Source organism: Castor canadensis, chromosome 3 (genome assembly GCF_047511655.1).
Source record: "Castor canadensis chromosome 3, mCasCan1.hap1v2, whole genome shotgun sequence".
Classification (NCBI taxonomy): Eukaryota; Metazoa; Chordata; class Mammalia; order Rodentia; family Castoridae; genus Castor; species Castor canadensis.
The window spans coordinates 29742943-29764575 of NC_133388.1; the positions used below are offsets into that span (position 1 = coordinate 29742943).

At 42.3% G+C, this 21633-nt stretch overlaps 1 protein-coding gene and 1 pseudogene across 2 annotated transcripts in view; one reads left to right on the forward strand and one right to left on the reverse strand.

Moving 5' to 3' along the window:
• Alkbh1 (alkB homolog 1, histone H2A dioxygenase) overlaps positions 1-6242 on the forward strand; it is a 28077-nt gene extending 21835 nt beyond the window's left edge. Inside the window, exons 5-6 of one of the 2 annotated variants that reach the window (XM_074067453.1) lie at positions 895-1088; positions 2378-6242. In XM_074067453.1, coding sequence (XP_073923554.1) covers positions 895-1088; positions 2378-2807 — 624 coding nt within the window. In that variant the 3' untranslated portion in view covers positions 2808-6242. The remainder of the gene's footprint in view (positions 1-894; positions 1089-2377) is intronic. The other variant, XM_020162206.2, reaches the window with a different exon arrangement.
• Positions 6243-11461: 5219 nt separating this feature from the next.
• LOC141422068 (U6 spliceosomal RNA) lies at positions 11462-11561 on the reverse strand (annotated as a pseudogene).
• Positions 11562-21633: the final 10072 nt, after the last annotated feature.

The window sequence follows — 21633 nt, forward strand, 5'->3', positions numbered from 1 at the left end:
CTCACTTATAGCCAAAGTAAATCCTGTCTGTGCAGAGCTAGGACTCTTGCTCCAGCTAGAATATATCAGGACACTAGTGCAGCTGTGAGACAAAAATGGATTTTCTGATCAGATTTGAGGTTTACTTAGCAAAGGAAGAGGCGAGAGAGTGCACTGGATTGCTGCAGGCAATGGCAGCCCAACCTGCCCTCAGGGACCTCTGCTGAGGAAACCGTACATGAAAGTCTTAATCACAGGTGCAGCCTTATTAGGAATTTCATGCAAAGAGATTTTCTTTAGACTGAGTGTTATGACTCATTTTTGAGGTTATTGGGGGGTTTTCTGGGGGGAGTGGGTTGTAAAATGTATTTGTGATCCTTAGGCACAAAAACATAGAAGCAGTTTAGAGAGGTAAGTGCTGAAACCTACTTCCATTTTTAAGATCCTACCTTGGCCATAAGTCAGACTTAATTCAGATGTTGGGAGCATGTTATCTCAGCAGGTTGACCAGTGAGATTGGCACTAAGCCATGTCACAAGCTACCCATGGTATTTAATTTCTTTAAGTACCTCTTGACAGTGACAGTTTTGAGCTACTTTTTTACCCAAAGAGAACTATCCTGCTTAGGATTAAAGTGTAATAGAGAGTGACTCAGTAATTGCTTTGCGTGTAGGCCATACACTGTAGATTTGTGTAATTTATCACTGCAAAACACAGGGCCTGCCATATAGTAGGTACTCAGTATTCTGAGTGGTTTATTATTAGGCTACTGGATGCCTTGAGAATGGGTGGATAGACAAAGCTATTATTATTAGTTTGTAGATTAAAGGATTTTAAAGTGACAATCTTGTACCTCAGTTTCCTGTGTCCCTGAGATCCTTGTTTATTTTCTTATTTTCCCTACTTTTACCAAAGAAATACTCAGCAGATCATTATACACCTTTCCCTTCTGACCTGGCTTTCCTCTCAGAGCAAGTAGCCGCTGCCTGTGGGTTTCAGGGTTTCCGAGCCGAAGCAGGGATACTGAATTACTACCGCTTAGACTCCACACTGGGAATCCACGTAGACAAATCTGAGCTAGATCATTCCAAACCCCTGCTGTCATTCAGGTAAGTTAGTTCCAGGGATTTGGATTATTTTTTACCATTTATTTTTTTTTTCTAAAGCATTTTTTGTTTGTTTATTTTTGGCAGTACTGGGTTTGAACTCTGCCTTAAGCTTGCTAGGCAGGCACTGTTACCACTTGAGCCATTCTTCCAGCCCTTCTGGGCATCTTAATAATGTATCATAAAGTAAAATTAGCCTATTCTTTTAAGAGCAGTGACCAAGTTCAGTTATTATTTCTGTTTAAGACATACAGTATGTCTTTCATGATGAAAGGTATTATCAATGCCCTTGGAATAGATAAGTAGAAGGCCATAAGCAAAGTGAGTGACCTTTTTGGAATAGTAGAGCAATATATAGAACAAAACACAAAGGCTTGAGTAGTTACTCTCCTTCTGTCCCTAAATGTAAGTTTAAATTTGTGCAAAGTACTATTCCAGTACCTTAGGCAAAGAAAATGCCTTTCATAATCGTCTTGTCTTTAAAGTGAAGGAATGATACACATGTAACGGACTCAATTTTATTGAAATACTGAACTCTTAAAAGGTGAATCGGTAATATATGGATAATGTTAAACTCAGTTCTTCATTTGGTTATTTACTGCATGAAATTTTATTTTGCTGCCGGATGCTAGTGGCTCATGCCTATAATCCTAGTTACTTGGGAGGCAGAAATCAGGAGGATCGTAGTTCAGAGCCAGTCCAGGCAAATAGTTGGAAAGACCCTATCTCAAATACCAGCACATAAAAAGAGCTGGCAGAGTGGCTCAGCTGCCTGCCTAGCAAGCATAAGGCCTTGAGTTCAAACCACAGTACCACCAAAAAAAAGTATATTAATTTTATTTTGTAGTAGGTCTGGGCTGCAGAAGTATGGATAGCAGCTGGCATGAGGGCACCTACCTATTAATCCCAACTACTCGAGAGGCTAAGGCAGGATTGCAGATTTGAGGCCAGCCAGGGAAACTTACTGAGGCCCTGTCTCACATAAGTAAAAAAGGGTTTGCCTGGGGTGTAGCTCAGTGGTGGAATACTTCCCTAGCATGCCTAGGCCCTGGGCTCAGTCCCCAGCACTGAAAAAATATAGATGTGTAAGCAGCAGATAATTCGTTGAGTTGTCAGTCAGAGACGCAAGCAAGAAAAAGGTTTTAGCACAGTTTAAGTATGAGGTCTTAAATAAATAAATATGGGGACTTGGGAATAAGTAAAGAGCTGAAATTACAAAATAGTGCAGTTGGCAGTCATTTTCACAAATATCTCTAATAACAGAAACTTCCTGTTTTTGCTTTTTTTTGCAGCTTTGGACAATCTGCCATCTTTCTCCTGGGTGGCCTCAGAAGAGATGAGGCCCCCACAGCCATGTTTATGCACAGTGGTGACATCATGGTCATGTCAGGTTTCAGCCGCCTATTGAACCATGCAGTCCCTCGAGTCCTTCCAAATCCCAGAGGGGAAGGCCTGCCTCACTGCCTGGAGACACCTCTCCCAGCTGTCCTCCTGAGAGATTCAGTGGTGGAGCCTTGTTCTATAGAGGACTGGCAGGTGTGTGCCAGCTACTTGAAAACTGCTCGTGTTAACATGACTGTCCGACAGGTACTTGCCACAGACCAGGAGTTCCCTTTGGAACCTGTAGAAGAGAAAAAACGAGACATCGCCACAGGAAGTTTCTGCCATCTGAATGACCAGAATAGCCAAGTAAAAAGGGCCAGGTTAAACACTGACAGCTGAGATTTGGAGGTCCCATTCTTTACTCAGGCAGGTCTTATATGGCCATTGACTCTAGCACCAAGACAAACCAAAAGCAGAGACTGGGAAGACTCATCACTGATCACGCTGTTGCCTTGGAATCCATCCAGAGTAAACTGATTGCAGTTTGTTCAGAGAAATGTTTGACTTGGTCCAATTCTAGTTTTCTATTGGCAGTGCTGTGTGTTGTTCGTACCCAGGAGGTGTGATCATCCTCACAGCCTTTTAGCCTCTGCCATTACCTCTGAGGGAGGTAAGTGAGTTTACATGTCTGTGGAATCTAAATACCTCAGATTCTGTTAATGGCAAATATTATACATCTGCCCCCACTGTATGTGGTGATCTGTGATAAAATTGTGGTTCTGTGAACCAGACATTAGACTCATCTTAACTCAATCCAGTCACCAACATACTCTTTTTTCTCCTCTTCCTTCATCTCTGGCTCTCACAGATGAATCTTATGCACATAAACTGGAAATCTTGTCCCCTAGAAAAGAAAATAATCACAGCCTAAAAGATAAATTTATGTAAACTGACAGGAAAGAGGAATAGTAGTTTCCCCACATGTCTTGGGTCTCCAAACCCTCCCTGTTGGCCTTTTAATTGTTGGACTAAAAAAGTTCTGAGGGTATTCTGTTACTGTTTTCTCCATGAATAAACTTACTCAGTTTTAAATTAAAGATCTGTATCTGTCTTTGAGGGTTAGTATATCTGGGATTAGTTTTTTCCTCTTTATTCCTTAATAGTCCAGTCACTGCTCTCTTGTCTGATGGTAGACAGCCTGGAAATGCATGAAGCACCAAGGTTTGATTTGGGGGAAGTTTAGGAAGCATTTTTCTTTATGTTTTTTGTTTTGTTTTGTTTTGAGACAGGGCCTTACTGTGTGGCCCAGGCTGGGCTTGAACTCATGTTTCTGCCTTAGCCTTCCTAGTGCTGGGATTGCAGTCATGCACCAGCAGACCCAGCTACCAAGTTTGAATCTTGGTATCCCCACCAACTCAACTCATTATACCCTGTACCATGTTATTTCACATTTCTCTGGACCTCAGTTTCTTCATTCATAAAATGAAGAAAATATTAATTGCCCTCTTCCCAGGGGATGTTTGGTATTTAAAAGCGTTTCCTTCAAGAAACATGATGTGGGGGGAGAAATGACCCAAGCCTTGTATGCACATATGAATAATAAAAGAAAAAAAATAAATAAAAAATAAAACATGATGTGCCGGTATTGTTTTATTACTATATGGGCTGCAGAAACATCCTAACTTGTAGCCACTTTGCTGCCTGCTGCTTGCAACATTTCTTGCTGAATTTTAATCTCTCTTCTGTCTTGCCTTTTTTTTTTTTTTAATTACCAACATTGAGTGTTGAGTTCATGTGGTAATAGCAGGTACAGTTTTTCTCTTTCTTTTTTTGGTATTTTTTAAGGAATAAAAATTAATGTAGATTCATTACTTACATATAAGCTAGGTTCTAAAATTTGGCATGATAGGAAAATTGTATATAATTTAATTTACCACTGGGAAAATTCCTTAAATTATCCATAATGTACATAAAATATGACCTACCTGAAACCAACATACTGTCATTTAACATACCTAGCAGACAGTTTATCCTTAGCAATAGAACAGATTATTCCTTTCTTTAGTTGAGTGTCAGATAAAGGCATTGACTTCTGTTTAGGAGCCATGTTGTGAACTAAAAAAACTCCAAACACTAGATTCACTCAATGGAGTAAGGTGTTTGTGCTATGAGAAGCAAGTGGAAACGGAAGCCAGTCATATGAGAGCAGATTCTGTCTCTCATCCCATGCTCCCTGTAGGGAACCTGCTCATGAGTAGGCATAGTATCTCTGTTGCTCTCTCTTCTCTCTCCCCTCCCCTCCCTTCCTCTCCGTTCTTTCCTCTCCCCCTCGTCCCTCTCTATTTTAATGAAGCACAAGCATGCAGTTGAAGGTATATAATGTAACTCTACTTTGTCTTTAACAGTAAGCAAAAAATATGTAATTGAAGAAAAAATAAAATGGTAGTTTTCTACATTTACATGAGGGTGATCCCCCTAGGTTTGTAAATCAGAGGTCAGCAAACTATGACCCACCTCCTGTTTTTGTACTGGTCATGGGCTAAAGGTAATTTTTACATTTCTAAGTGGCTGGGAAGAAAAGCAAAATATTTTGTGACACTTAAAAATTATATGAAATCCGTTTCAGTGTCCACAATTAAAATTTTACTAGAGGGAGGGGGCAGAGCTCACACCTGTAATCCCAGCTACTTGGGAGGCTGAGATCAGGAGGGTTGCAGTTCGAGGGTTGCCCTGGCCGAAAGTTAGTGAGACTCCATCTCAGTAAACCAAACATCATGACATACAACTGTAATCACAGGAGTCATAGGTAGGATCATGGTCTGAGGCCCACCCTAAGGAAATACACAAGACCCTATCAGAAAAAATAAGTACAGCACAAAGGGACTGGGAGGTATTGGTAGAGCACCTACCTAGCAAGTGCAAGAACCTGAGTTCAATCCCCAGTACCAAAAAAAATGATTGGGACCCAGCCACTTTAATTGATGTACATATTAGGTTCTTTTGTGCAGGAGACCATATGGTCTACAGAACCTAAGAGGTAATGATCTAGCCTTTGACAAAGTCTGGGCTTTAGGAAAGAACCTCTACCCCAAAAAAAGGACCAAGGGGAAATTTTTTTTATTAAAACCTTTTTCTTTATTATTTTAGGTTATTTTAGGGGATGTAAAATGTGTATGGTGTCAGAGTAGAATTATAAACATTAGGCCTCAGGAAACTCATTCTCTAATACTCCGTTGATAAGAATGTAAGCTGTATCCTCTCAGGCACAGTTTGGCATCATGGAATATGTAGCTTTACATCACAGCCAAGGCTGTCCCTGATTTTGTTCCCTTTTCCTCTCAGAAGGACTTTGATAAATTATGTAGCCATCCTAATTGTTTTCAGATGTGTACCCTTTGACCCAATAAATACCACTTCTAGGAACTGAGTCTACAAGAACAATCAGAACTGTCCAGGAAGATTTTTGTGTCAGAACGTTTATCATAGTGAAAACTGAAGTAGGCTCTGTGTCCAGCTAGCAGGAAGGGGTTGGTCAGATTGGTGTAGTTTCTCAACAAGTGATTCTACAGCACTTTCCTTGACCGCACAGGTCACTGCGTTTATGAAGTGTGTTTCCTGCTGGTCATGCCGTAACTGTACATGGACACTAGTCAGTCACCTCTTAGGAATTTGGGAAAATATTAATACTAAACCTAAGTGAGGAAGTCCAGTTATAAACTGTGGGTTACAATCTAGTTTTATTCAGAATGTTTACATAGCTTTTTGAAGCTGAAAGTGTATATACCAAAATGAATTGACAGTAGGATTTCAGTTAATGCTTATTTTATTTGTGCTTTTCTGTATTTCTGTTACCTTACATTGAAAATCTTGTAAAATTTTTTAAAGAAAGAATAAATACTTGATTTTTTTTTCTAAATATTAACTCTTTGACTGTCAATTCTACCCCTAACTGAAGTTTAGAATACAAATCTAGGAACATCATTGTCTAACAAAAGGGGCTTAATTAATGAAATTTTGTTGTACTATTAGCCTACAAATTATGTTTTAGAGGCATAGTTAATAATTGGGAAAAATGCTTAGATACTGAGAAAAACAGCTTTAAAATAATATGGACAGCATTTACAAATGTGCTTTAAATGTGTATGCACATAGAAAAGACTAATCTCAGATTCTCCACATTTTCTGTAGCCAGCTTAAATTGCTCTTTTGAAGGCATCTGCAGGATGTTTTGAAAGGGCAGCAGGTAAGTCACTTGCTGAGCTCAGCAGCAGTGGTTTTATGAAGTCTTGATTTCTAGATGTCTCCCTGACCAGTCCTGATGCCATCTTAGTCTCCAATCTTCCTCTTGGTTTAAAATTTGTCTCGCTAGGATGAATCCACTCAGTGCTCTCTGCTTATTTCTATAGAGCCTCTTCCTTAGTTCCCATTTCCACCCCATGTCCAGTTTTCCCTACAAAGATCCCAGGGCCTCAGTGAAACATCAACATATTGCTAAACATTAGAGACTCAGCAAGATTTGTCTTTCCAGTGTTTCAATTTTCTCTGTCCCTTTTTCATGAAGATAAGCTGATTTTATCCCCTTTTCCTTAATCTGAAGGCTATTTTTTAAAGTAGGGAAGGCGGGGGGGGGGGGGGGGGGAAGGCAGTAATACTCAAGGAGGATTCAGCGAAGGCAAATTAGAATGGTAATGAGGCAGAGAGGGTCCTGGGAGTGACTACTGATCTCACCTGCCTAAGAGACTGAGGAGCTAGGCAGGAAGGAAACACATCTCACCTCATCTGCTTTCTTCCATTTCATAGGTTGCAGTGGGGGAAAAAAAAGCAATAGAAATCCATTTTCTTAGCCTGGGTAGTAAGTTTGTGTTAATTTTCCTTTTGGTCAGCTACCTACCTAGATTTGAGCCCTCACGGAAATGGGTTTGCTGGTTCTCAGTTTTACTGGTAAGACAGATTTTTTTTTTTTGGATATTTTTTATATAGTATCACAAACTGTTTGCTGGAGATAGCCTCAAATCACAATCCTGCTTATCTTTCCCTCCTGAGTATCTAGGATTACAACCATGAGCCACCCAGCTGGTAAAACAGATTACTTATTAAGAAGATATAGTAGAAGAAACATGAAATAGTAACAATCCTAACACTTAGCTATGTGACCTTGAATAAATCACTCAACTGAGCCTCAATTAACATTTTTTTTTTCAGTACTGGGATTTCAACTCAGGTCCTACACCTTGAGCCACTCCACCAGCCCTTTTTTATGATGGATGTTTTTCAAAATACAGTCTTGAGAACTATTTGCCCAGACTGGCTTTGAACCTGGATCCTCCTGCTTTCTGCCTCCTAAGTAGCTAGGATTGAAGACATGAGCCATTGGTGCCCGGTGCTCAGTTAACCTTTTCAAGCTCCAGTTTTCTCATCTCTAGGAGGTTTGGTCAAGTAATTTGTGTGTTACATACCAGCTCTGTAATGCTCTACTTCTGAAGTAAGAAATTGAGTTTAAGTAAACAGCAAGTGAAATCATCCCGATAGGCAAAATTTTTGGTAAGGATATTAAGCGTTAAGAAAAGTAAAGGAGAACAACACAAAAATGGAACTTCTCAGAAGAAAACAATACAAATAGATAGTAAACGTAAAAAAAAAGGGTTATTAACCTCACTGGTAGAAAAATGCAAATTAAAACAAGATGAAAGTTTGTGCTCCATTATTTGGCAAAAGTAACAAAATTATAATCTCTTGACTCTTTCACCCATCCTACTTCATATCCCACAAGCAATGTTCACTCTGCCTTTAAAAGTGTCCAGAATCTGTTCGCTTCGATTCACCTCATAGTTACCACCCTTGCCCAAGCCACTGTCATCTCCCAACTGGATTCCTGTGATAGTATCCTAATTGGCTCCTCCCATGCTTGTCCCTGCCAGTCCCCATAGTTTACTCTGAACGTAGTGGTCAGAGGGAGCACTGTTAACATCTAAGGCAGGTTATGTCATTCAAAACCAGTGTTAATCCTCAACACGAGTACAAGACACCATCCCATCAGACACCTTCAATCCCTACCTCATGTGGTCCCCAGTTTCTCTTGGTCTTCTCACCCACCTGTTCCAACCTTTGGCCTCCTTGCTCTGCCTCTGGTTACACCACATCCCTCCTGCTGGCACTGGACTGTTTCCTTGGCCTGGAATACTCTTCAGAGATTTTTTTCTCACTGAAGTCTGCTCAAATAGCACCTCGATAAGCCTGCCTTAACTTGGCCATGTCCTGTTTTCTTCACAGAGTTTATGACATACATTCTAGATAGGTTACTAAGTACTTGTAAAGAAAACATAAAAATTATTGTTTCCCTCTACTAGACTATGTGCCCTAGTATCTAGAACAGTGCCTGGCACATTGTTGCTCGACATTCATTGAATGAATGAATACCCAGTGTTGGCACTGATGTGTGAAAATGTGCACTGACATACTTCTGTAGGAATGCAGATTGGTAAAGCTGTTTGGAAGCTGATGATCAGCAATTCTACTTCTAGATTCCTTCCCTATAGAAAAATGTATACATGGACACAATATGTATAAAGAGACGTTCTTCACATGTTCTTCATAATACTGAAAAACTGGAAACAATCAAACGTGGTTCCAGACAGACAGGCTGAGTGGAATATGGTTCCTGTTGATTCCAGACAGGCTGATTGGACTATGGTTCCTGCATACCATGGAACATTAATACCCTGCATTCCTTCACAAGAATGTACCGGCATGAAAAGTACACCAAAGCTATATTGGTTAGTGAAAAAAATGTGAAATAACAAATGCAGTGTAAAAATGGATATGCAAAGCTATTTACATATATGTACATGTATATATAAAAAATACGTAACAACTAGACCACTGTATGTTATGTGCACATTTATAAGTACACAAGTAGAGTGGGGAGGTCAGGAAACAGTACATCCGAATGTAATAGTGGGGAGGAGAGAGAGATTGGGTGATGGTAGGAGGTACTTTCTACCCTACATACTTTAGTGTTGTCTGATTTTTATCTTTTTGGTGGGGGTGGTGAGGATTGGGGCTTGAACTCGGGACTTCATGCTTGCAAAGCTGGTACTCTACCGCTTAAGCCACACCTCCAGTCCATTTTACTCTGGTTATTTTCGAGATGGAGGTCTTATAATCTGTTATCCCCAGCTGGTCTCAAACCAAGATCCTCCCAAACACAGCCTCCCAAGTAGCTAGGATTACAGGCGTAAACCACCAGCACCCAGCTATTTGTCTGATTTTTTTTTCTTTGATGGTACAGGGGTTTTGAACTCAGAGTGCTTGCTAGGCAGGCACTCTACCACTTGAGTCACTCCACCAGTCCATTGTCTTGATTTTTTTTAATGAGACTATATGCACACATTGCCTATATAAAATTTTTTATTTATTCATAGTAATTCCTCTAATCACATGCAGTAGTAGAAAATAGAGGAATTTCATCTTTCTCCAAACTCAGGACATTTTGTGGTATAAATAAGATCTGGTACTGAGTTAAATGATGCAAAAGCAGGCAGTTTTGGCTGCTACACAAAAAGTAGTTCTGTCTCCAGTTGGCTCCTCCATGTACTGACTGGAGAATTCATGATCCAGTCAGACAGAACCAGCCTCTTGTTTCTGTATGTCCTGGGCTTAGGTACCTTGCTGTGCTGGCAAACCTTGGTCCACCTCCCCCACGAAAGTACCAACCCTGGGCTTCGGTTGCTAGGGCAACAGACCAGTCAACCTTAAGGAGCCAATTTGTGAGATGCATAGTCCTCCCCTGAAAAGGATTCATGTATTCTAGGGACATGGATGGGCAGATAGCATCTAAGAGCCCTAAGATTTATTATCTCTATTAGCTCTGTGCTGATGGCACAAGGGTAGAGAAAGGTAATATCTTGGCTGTTTGGGACACACTGGGAAGTATTAGTGCATATGTACATTTTCCAGGTGTACAGTTGTCCCTTTTTCCAGGTAGGTATTTACTATATTCCCCAAAAGCCAGATAAGGCCTCCAGTGGCTGTCTGCTTCCTTTTGCTCCCAAGGACAATAATCAAACATTTCTGAATGCCACCAGATATTGAACCTACAGCTTTGCTGCTTTGTTTTGGAGAGGTGCTCAGCAGAAGGACTCCACACTCAACCATGGGGAAAGAGCGATCAAACTCTGTCTCCTGTATTTTTAACTACAGAAGATTTTTCTCTGTCTCTCAGGACAGTCATATTAAGTGTCATTAATCAGCTGTTTCTGCCTTTGAAGGAGTCATCTGGTGTAGAATTGCCTAAAGAGGTAAGATAAACATCAGTGTTGGTGCTATAAGTCAGGCCTTCAGCCCTTGTTATTTATTCACGGAGCAACTGTTGAGCACTGGTGAAGGGAGTCATTGTGTTAGTGAAAGTTACAGGCATTATTTGTCTTCAGGCCCCACTGGAAATGGGGAAAACACCTACCTGACCTAAAAGGATACTGTGATGGTCATTAGGTGGGGCCTTTAACCCACAGATGAAGGCCAGGCTTCCTGGAGGAAGTGATGTAAATGCCGACCAAGAGCTAGAGCTATCTTCACTACCCTTCCATTTTGCTTAAGGCCACTTCGTGTCTCAAGTCTGGAAAATTTTGAGGCTGCTTTCAATATGTATGTATGACTTACATTTAGAGACTCATTTGTTCATAGCCCATAGCACGATCTGCTCATATGTCTTTTGTTCACTCTTTGTGTCCTCCCAAGAATAAACTCCCTAACGACATTTCTCTGACACCTACTTGGTCATATTCTTTTCTTTTTTTTTTTTTTTGAGATAGTGTCTTACTTTTTGCCCAAGCCATCCTGAACCTCAATCCTCCTATTTATTCTTCCTGCAGTAGCTGGGATGACAGGCACATGCCATCTCACCCAGCTTTTTCTATTGAGATGGAGGTCTTGTGAACTTTTTTGCCCAGACTGACCTGGAACCACAATCCTTCCGATGTCAACCTCAGCCTCCACATAGCTGGGATGACAGGTGTGAGCCACCATGCTTGGCACTTGGTCATACTTTTTTTTTTTTTTTAATGGAATGCATCACAAATTTGCATGTCATCCTTGTGTAGGGGCCATGCTAACCTCTGTATCATTCCAATTTAGTATATTATATGCTGCCCAAAAGTAAGCACTGGTCATACTCTCAATGTGACACTGTATTCCACAAAAGCCTGCTAATAATTGACTGTGGAAGGGCAGCAGTGGCATTTTGCATTTGCATGCATCCAAGCAGCCTCGTTTTCAAGGGATTCACTGCTTATTCTGAGGAGGAGTATGACTAGAAAAGGCACTTTTGGTGTCGCCAGCCAAACCTTATCCAAGTGCTCCTCATCCCTTAGGGAGCATTCCACAACAAGATACAAATCTCTTTAAATCACAAAAACAACCAAAGACAGGCTGTCCAGCCAAGCCTCACTGAGAACTAGAATCAGGAAAGACATAAGAACCATAGCAGCTGCTGTCTTCCCCTTTCCAGTTCCCTCTATGGTCTTAGCTACCTTCTCCCTGTAGCTTACTACAGCTCTCTTTGTTGATTTTACTAGCACAGAGTTGCCCTCAAATGGCACCTTTGTTCTCTCTCTTTCCAGGCTAGTTGTGAATAGATAACCCAAACCTGCATTGGTGGAGGAGACTCAGCCTGACATTCTTCCTGTCAGTTGTTACCCCTAGATTTGTCAATCACCTATGGCCAGGGAGACACTGAGACACTTAGGACCTAACTCTGCAAAACCAAACAAAGGACAAGCAAATGGGTGGAAAGGAAATGATAAGGGGAAGAAATGATTGGCATCTCTATTGACATTCATTGTATGAGTTTTCCTCATACAATTTCCTAGAATGAAGGAGGAAGAAGGTGACTATTACCCTCAGATCATCCAACCAGGAGATGATAGACATGGATATCCAGCTCCCTTTACCAAAGGCTACTCCCAGGCCTTTCCGCCAAACAAAATCCTCCCGTGTCCCAGATCATCTCCCCCACATGTCACCCCTTGGGTTTTGTTGAAAGGCTGGAGATGAGGGTGAGGCATCTGGTGCCCCCACAGTCCCATTGCTTTGGAGACCAGAGGCAATTGAGGTGCTTTCAGCCAGAAAAACATAATTTAAGGGCTTGGCATCTGGCTGGGAGCAGAGAGCTGTGTTGCCATGGAAATGCCTCGCTTCATTTAACAGCAGCACATCCCTGAGTTTGGTCACATCCACACTCAGGCACATATAGCACCCTGTCAGCAGCCCCCGCAATGTGCACACACATACCTCTGGCAGAAATCCCTCTGTGGAATGCGCAACCCATTCCCTCCTCCCCATCACAGACACCCACGCTCCCTTTTTACCCTTTCCTGCAAGTCCTTGGCCAATCACAGAGACTCCAAAAACACCCCCAGGCAGCACGGAGAACGCCAGGGAATTTAGAGTGCCACATGAGTGCAACCCTCTTTACCGGGCCCACGCCACATGGGAAAAAAAGCTGGGGTCCACATGCTTTTCCAGGGCCCTTAACATCTAGCCATATTGCCATCTTCCTTCATAAATCTCCTTTAAATGTCCTTTCCAACCCTTTAATAATGTCCAAGTGGACAGTAAAGAGGGAGAAAATCCATGGTGGCCACTCGACACAAATTCTGATTTCTTGAAAGGTCAGGGATGCCTCTGGGAGAGGAGGATGGTCCAAAGGTTCAAAGCCCTAAATAATTACCCTGAGGCCCCTCCCTTAATACAAGCAATATCAGGCAAGGTGGGTTAGAACAGAGATATTCATTTCAGTATTATCAATAGTAGTGAAGATTTGGAAATTGTCCAAACTTCTATTAACAGGGAATTTGTTAATAAATTGTGTTTCGGCTGTACAACATTGTACTCCAAGGAGGTTTAAAATAGTTAAGTAATCCATGTGTGTTCACATGAAAATATGTCAGCTGTAAAGTATGATTCCACATGTTTTTGTTTTTGTTTTTTAACTCTGTGTAGTCATATACACATAGAGATTTTTGTGTGTGCATTTGGGACTGGGGTTTGAATTCAGAGCTTCACGTTTACAAAGCAGGCATGAGCCACACTTGAGCCACAATTCCAGTCCATTTTGCTCTGGTTATTTTGGAGATAGGGTCTCACAAACTATTTTCCCAGGCTGGCCTCGAACTTTGATCCTCTGGATCTCAGCCTCCCAAGTAGCTAAGATTACAGGTGGGAGCCACTGGCACCCAACATCACATGGAGATTTATGATGTGTAGGAAAGGTTCTGAGAACTGTGGGATCAAGAGAGGGGTGATGGACCAGGAAGAGTGGGCAGTCCCATGAACTCTGAAACCAGTGTCTAGCTTACTACAAGAAAAAAAGAAGTATATATAATATTTAAGATGCTGAGTGTTTCATAAGAAAACTGAACGCTGCTGTAAAGTGTTCTTTAAGTCTTTTAATCCCCTCCTAATGAATGAAATTCATTTCAGGGGACAGAGATGGGATTTGTCATATGATACTGTATATAGTTTTAGTTCTTCTATATTGAGAAGCAGTGGTTGGGACATTTTTTAAGATGGCTAGCTACACTTGTTTTCCCTCACAATAATAAATTTGTTGTAACTCAATAACATGAACTGTCCCTAGAGGTAGATGCTAAAATTTGAAATATTAAGGTCTTGCCAAGGGTCTGATGATTCAAACCTGTACTGTTGATTATGAAGCAAGGAAAACTGAGTTTTATGGTATAAATACCTGGAAGGAGGAAGTAATTTCTAAATATACAGGTAGCTTAACTGTTGGATCACCTGCCTTCATATTACTATTTGATAAAGATTTTAATTTATGTGGAACTTTTACAGCAGAATCAAAGCTCTTCTTAGGGAAATACCAAGTTTGTAAGGTAGGTGAGATCCTGGATTAACAGTACCAAAGCACTACCACATGGAAGTGAACACACACTGTTAAAAATGTTAGGCTATCTAGGGACTGGCAGAGTGGCTCAAGTGGTAGACGGCCTGTCTAACAAGCATGAGGCCCTGAGTTCAAACCCCAAAATGGCGGTACCCCACCCCAGTACCACCAAAATAAAAGCTAGACTCTCTAAATAAAATGTGCAAGTCTCCAGGATGGCACAGAACAAAAGTTAGTTTTCTTGGAGTGCATTTCTTACAGGACTTACTGAGTATGTTAATACCTGACACTCTTTGTGTTATGTGACTGGTGGGTGACTTCATTGAAGTCCAAACAATTCAGCTTTAGCTCTGGATTACTTCAGTTAACCCTTGTAAAGGTTTTATCTGTAAAGCAAATGTTTGGTTTGTTTTAACCTATTAGGCTTTAGGGTATTTTTCACTCTATTTAAAGGAAAATTTACTAGAAGAAAAGAGATGTGTGTGTGTTAGTGCTAAATGGGTGGTTTTCAAAATTGGAGAAGAGGGCAGAACAGGTTCTGCCTGGAAGCGAGAGGAGAGGAGGAAGGGGGGCGGCGCGCGCACCAGGGAGAGATGACCCAAACAATGTATGCACATATGAGTATATGAATAGACAATTTTTAAAAATGGGTTGGTTTTCATTTGGCTTCTTTTAGTTGGGCTTTCTGAACACGGAGAAATGCTGAATGTGGAACTCTTAAGTCTAAAATTCTCATTAAAAGCCTCTCACTTGAACTCAGACCAAAGTACTCTCACTGCCTCTTTTCTGAGAATTCACAGAAAAAGCACCAGTTCAAACATTTCATAATGAGCAGGGAGCCAAGTGTTGCCTGCCTTAGAATAATGTGACTCGGTGCTTATTTTTAAAACTGGATTTTAAAAATTAATTTCACAATAAGGAGTAAGCCAAGTTTTACGGGTATCCTAGTTTTATAGTTCTTAATCTAGACTTAACATTTTATATTTCTTTCTTTTGGGAAAACCCTGCATGCTGTAAGCCACCATATGCACGGACTAAATGAGTTGGGTCGGCTCTCCCGCAACCTTTGAGGTGTATTACTAGAGTCCACCCTGAGTTGTTTTGAAAATTTTTGGTACATTTTGGTTGCATTATCAGTAGTAGAATATACTACTGTAAGGATCATCTCAGCTTTTGTATTTATTTGTTTATTACTAGACCACAACCATAGTCTTCTTTTCCCCTTCCACCTCTCTTTGCATGCAGGATATACAAGCATGTACACGTATGTAGTTGTGCTCTTTGTATTAATAGATTAGAAATCTACAAATCTGTTTTGTGCTTTTTATACTGTTGGATAATTATTGTTGAAACTTTTACTAGGGTATTGAATAAATTTAGTCTTTAGTTTTAAAAAAGAGGGATGATGGAGACTTTCTGTTACCCTTTAAAGTGGGTTAAAGCAACAATACTTTGTTATTTTTCGTTATGCCAGGGGTTGACTAGGTTGTCCCTCTGCTGGGTTTCCCAGAACTCAGGAATGAAGAGCAGTTCACTGGTGCTGGCTGTCCGGTGGCCGCCTCAGTCCCCCACATGGCCTCTCTTCACCCAGTAGCAGGGCTGGCTTCTTGTAGCCACACGGCAGTAGTTCAAGACCAGCAAGACTTCTGAGGCTGAGACTCAGAAACTCAGCGCCATTGTGTCTGACACTGTATTGGTCAAAGCCAGTGAAAAGCCAGCTGGGTTTCAAGGAATGAGGAAAGACACTCCACCTCTTGATGACATGGATGTCACAGCTACATTGCAAAAGGGCGTATGTGCTGGGATGGGAAGACTTTGTAAACATTAAACAACCAATGGGAACCAGTCCTGTTTTACTCCATGTGCTTCTGTACTTTGTGTTCACATATTACTTGTGTAAACTTAAAAATAAATGAAGGGGATAACCTATGGATTGAAGGTGTGGCTCAAGCGTAGAGCACCTGCTTTGCAAGTGTGAAGCCCTGAGTTTTGAAAAAACTGTACATGTGTAATAAATGTATTTATTATCACTGAGCTACCAAAATGGATGAAAGGATTTTTCATTCTCTGTTATCTTGCTGCCATAGTCTAATGGACATTAAGAAAATTCCAAAGCAGATGTGGTAGTACATGCCTGTAATCCCAGTACTTGGGAGGCTGAGGCAGAAGGACTATGAGTTTGAGTCTAGCCCAAGGTACACAGTGAGACCCTGCTTCAACAAAACCAAAATGACAACCAAAAAAAAAAAAAAGAGAAAGAGAGAAAGAAAGAAAGAAAAATTTAGAACCACATTCCCACTGATAAAAAGGAATGATCCTCCCTGATAAGGTCTATGTAAAAACAAAAAAGGATTTCACACTTATACAGTGTCCCTATAAAGATGATTTGGCCCACCAACATGGATAATTTAACAATATTCTCAAAGGCTTGGAAAAAGAAGACCAGACAGAAAGAAAGAAAATAAATCTTTTTTTTAAAGTAGCAAGTTTAAGGGCTGGAGCATGGGTCAGTGATTCAGCACTTACCTAGCCTGTGTGAGGCCCCAGGAGCACATCAAGACAGACAGCGTGGTGAAGTAAAAGGTCTTACTGCATTGCCAGGGAGCATAGACAGAGAGAGGAAAAAACCAGGATCCCAAAAATCCCCTTCAATGGCACATCCCAGCAGCCTAGAGATTTCCCAGAGGGCCTCACCTCTTAAAGGTTCCATGACCTCCCAAAAGCCCTGTGCTAGGGAGCAAGTATTTACCACATGGACCTTTGGAGGACACTTAAGAGCCAAACTATAAGCTGGGCACTGATGACTCATGCCTGTAATCCTGTCTACTTGGGAGGCTGAGATGGAGAGGATCTTTGTTCAAGGCCAACCCAGGCAAACTGTTCTGGAAGCCCCACCTCCAAAATAACCAGAGCAAAATAGATTGGAGGCATAACTCAAGCGGTAGAGTGCCTGCTTTGCAGGTGTGAAGCCCTGAGTTAAAGAAAAATCAAAAAACATTATAGCATCACTCCTGATGTTTCCTTCCTGTGAAGGAGGTTTAATTAATGGAATTTCTGGAACTCCTTCCACCTCATTGCTCTTTCTTCCCCTAGTGGGTGAGGTGACACAGCCATGTCTTATTTGTAGTTTTGGGAAGACTACCTGCGCAACCTTGACTCAGATTATACCTCGTCTCTCTTGGGCATGAGTCCATCTGCTAAGAAGTTCTCCCAGCCCCCCACTTCATGCTTTTACTCTGCAAGGGAAGATCTGTTCTCAACCCAGAGTTCCTTGGGGCTGTGTGGGTAACTTTTCCTAAAGTCTAGGATTCAATAGTAGCAGGCTCAGTGACTGAAGACCTGGCCCTTACCACTAATAGACGGGTTATTCTATCTTCCATGTTTGCTTTTGGTTACCTTTCTTGACTTCAAAACCCAAGAAGAGAATAGGTGTGCTCTTTACTGGGAACCCTCTTGAAGCCTGCATTAGTTAATTACCTCCAAACTTAGTGACTTAAAGTGATAAATATTTAGGATCTGTTTCTCTGGGAGTAACTCATCTGGGGGTGCAGGAGGTTCAGAGTTTCTGCTAAGGCTGCTGTCAAGAAGTCGGTCAGGGATGCAGTAGTCTGAAGCTCAATGAGGCTAAGCACAGGCCTCCAACCTGGCTGATAGCAGAAGGCCTCAGTTCTGTACCAGGTGGGCCTCTCCGCAGGGTTGCCTGAGTGTCCTCGTGACATGGCAGCTGTCTTCCCCTGAGCGATAATCCAAGCAGGAAAGAGGAAGAAGTAACAGCACCTTTAATGACCTAGTTTCTAAAGTGTCACACCAACATTTCCACTTTACTTTTTAGAAGCCAGATGCCAACTCCAGCCAAGGAGGGGAATTAGGCTCCACCTCTTTAGGAGACAGTCAAAGAACTTGTGCATCTTAAAACCATAGAGCTCTCAACCAAGGACAAGAGACTCAGCTTTCATCCAGGAAACCAGCCAAGAGTTGGAGAAGTCATTCATCTGATCAGCTTTTCTTGAAAACTCACCAACTGATGGACTCTGTGCTGGACATGGCATGTAAAGGCAGAAACACTGGGCCAGGCATCACTCAGAGCTAGCACACTTGCCTAGCCTGTGTGAGGAATTTGTTTCATCCCTAGCATTGCAAAAAGAGAAAAAGAAGGAAGGGAGGGGAAGAGAAGGGAGGGAGGGAAAGAAGAAGGAAGGAAGGAACAAAGAAAGGAAGGAAGGAAGGAAGGAGTGAGCATAAGCCAGGCACTGGTGACCTACACCTGTAATCCTAGCCACTTGGGAAGCTGAGATTAGGAGGACTGAGGTTCTGGGTCAACCCCAGGCAAATAGTTCTTGAGACCACATCTCCAAAATAACCAGAGCAAAAATGTACTGGAGGTGTGGCTCAAGCAGTACAGAGCATGTTTTGTAAGCTCAAAGCCCTAAGTTCAAACCCCATCCCATCAAAAAAAAACCCTGTATGGACTGGTGTAGTGGCTCAAGTGGTAGAGTGCCTGCCTAGCTAGCATGAAGCCCTGAGTTCAAACCCCAGCACCACCAAATAAATAAATAAAAACTGAATTTACATGGGATCCAACCATAACAACAAAAAACCTGTAATCCTAGCTACTCAGGGAGGCAGAGATCAGGAGGATCACGGTTCGAAGCTGACCCAGGCAAACAGTTCTCAAGATCCCATCTCAAAAATACCCAAGAAACACACACAAAAAAAACCCTGTAAGATGCGTTTGCTCAAGCACTGAGTGAAAGAGGATACATCCTCGGGTTCCCACTTTGGAGAACACCCACTTCTCTAGCCATACCCCTCCCTACAGGTTCAAACCCCTTTACCCCCTTCTGGGCTGTGCTCTAAACCCCCAGGACCCAGCATTCTCTTCCCGAGTCAAGACTCCAATTTCCAAGCCTGTGCAGGCTTCATTCTCAAACTCATCTTCCCACTGGTCTTGGGCAGCTCTTTGTGAGGTGTGGATAGAGCTTGGTTGTGCATGCAGGATATGCACACAAATGGTGTGGGGCACCACCAGAGCTAGAAAGCACAGGAGGCTGAGGCGGGAAGAGAATGATGCACCGAGGGCCAGGCTTCCATAGCACATCAGGGGACATTCCTTCCCTTCCTACATCTAGCAAGTCGGCCTCCTCCTATGGAGGGGTTGATATCAGTGTGGATTTGGCTGCCTCAGTGGCACCCCTCTTCCAACCTCCTCTCAGGACCTGCAGCCCCTCAACTGGAATGTGTGGTGCCACTTCTGAGCCCAGGCCTCCCTCTAGTGACCAGTCAGGGGACGGCAGCCAGAAGCTCTCTAGAATGGACAAGCCTTCCAGAACTTACTTTCCAAAACACATATCTGATCCAGTTGTCCTTTGCTTATATACCTAAAAAAAAAAAAAAAAAAAAAGCCTTCCAATCTCTCCTCTTGCACATGTGTGTTTAAGGAAAAGATATGCACCAAAGGCCACGTAGCCTGGTCTATAACGTTACAAGGTGTGGTGCAGTTTGTCAGTATGTTAGAGACCATGCCAGACACTTCTCCATTTTACATTTCCCCAGTCACTCAAAACCACTGTCCACCACACAGACACATACACCCATGTATACAGCACAAACTCATACACCCATGTATACACTTCAATTACATACACACGTGCAGTCTCTGCCTAACACACATGCACACACACACGCACACACACACCCCACCTCCACTGCCTGCCTGCCACACAGCTCATACACCTATGCTTACGTCATGCTGAGGAACTTGATTTTCAGCAAACACACCCTAGATTTCAGTGCCTTGCTTTCTTTCTCTGGCTTTAAACCAGCCAGCTTTGACAATCAAATAAACCTTTACTGGAGCATAAAGACACATGTCACAGCTTCTTCGTGGTTTTCTCTGGCCCCTGTGGGAAACACTGCATTCCCCCAAGTACTTTTTTTTTTTTTGGCAGTACTGGGGTTTTAATTCAGGGCCTCACACTTCCTAGTGCTCTACCATTTGAGCCATTCCACCAGCCCTGTTTTGTGCTGAGTATTTTCAAGATAGGGTCTCATGAACTATTTACAGGCTGGCTTCGAACTGCAATCCTCCTGATCTCTGCCTTCTTAGTAGCTAGGATTACAGGCATGAGCCACCGGCTCCCAGTAGCCTCCCTAAGCACTTTTGAAAGAGAACACTTGCTAACGTTTATGGAGCCCGCCCAGTGCTGAAGGCTCCACGGGCGTTATCTATCATCACACGAACCCTAAAAGCTGGCCGCTGTTAAATTCCCCAGGTGAGGAAGCTTTGAGGAAGGGGTTAAATGATATGTTCAAGCTGACATGCGCAGCAAGACCCCACACCACCCTCTCACCCACAGCTCTCAGCACGGGTGTCTTTGTGCCCTGTCACTTGGGAGCCCTCCAGCCACAGCCCCGTTCTCTTGCCTCTAAATCCCTAGCCTGAAACTCCATGACACCACCCTGTGCTTGGGGACCTGCAAGGCCCTGTCTCTTTCCTGAGTTGCATGGTGGACAGAAAGGGGTAATTTGCTTGTTACAATTCTCAGCATCTTTTGTTATGAAGCCTGATTCTAAATCTCCCATCAAAGGCTAAAAATCTTGTTGCCTCCACACAGAGCCAGTCAGGCCGAATTACCAAGAGAAGGCAGAAGCCGTGGACTTAGTCTGCAGTATAAAAACCCCTACACTAACTAAGAGTAAGAACTAAGGTGTAAGTGTGGACTAGTTGCCTGAAAAACTTATTTTTAGGTCCCCAATTTCCAAATTACTTCACCCCAACTGTCCAGGACTGTCAGGGTTTGTGGTGACACACCCACTTGCATGCCCTACAGGAGCCCCATGTATCCCAGACCCACGGTCACAGCAATCCTTCCTTCCCCACCTGCATCCCTTTTTCTTCCTTCCTTTCTCCAAGCCTTCTGGCCTTACTCTCTTCTCTACTTTGGACAACATGCATTAAGTAAACACTGTTTTGTCCAAAGGGAGTGCTCAAGTTGCTAGGCTGCATCCATGTCTTCCTTTTCTCCTTTCAAAATGGAAATATAAGATCTCTTTTTTCTTCCTGATTATGAAAGTAATACAGTCTCATTGTAAAAAAAAAATCCAAACACATCAACATTTAAACCATCCAGCTTTGGTTGCCCGTAGAAAGTGAAAGTTGCCTGCCACACCAGGCAACAAGACAACCACTGCTTTCGGTTTGATTTATACCGTTCCAGATTTGCCTAAGTGTCTTTGTGCACCCATGTGTTTGTTGTTTCATAAATGAAGAATTCTCTCTCTCTCTCTCTCTCTCTCTCCCTCTCTCTCTCTCTTTCTCCTGTC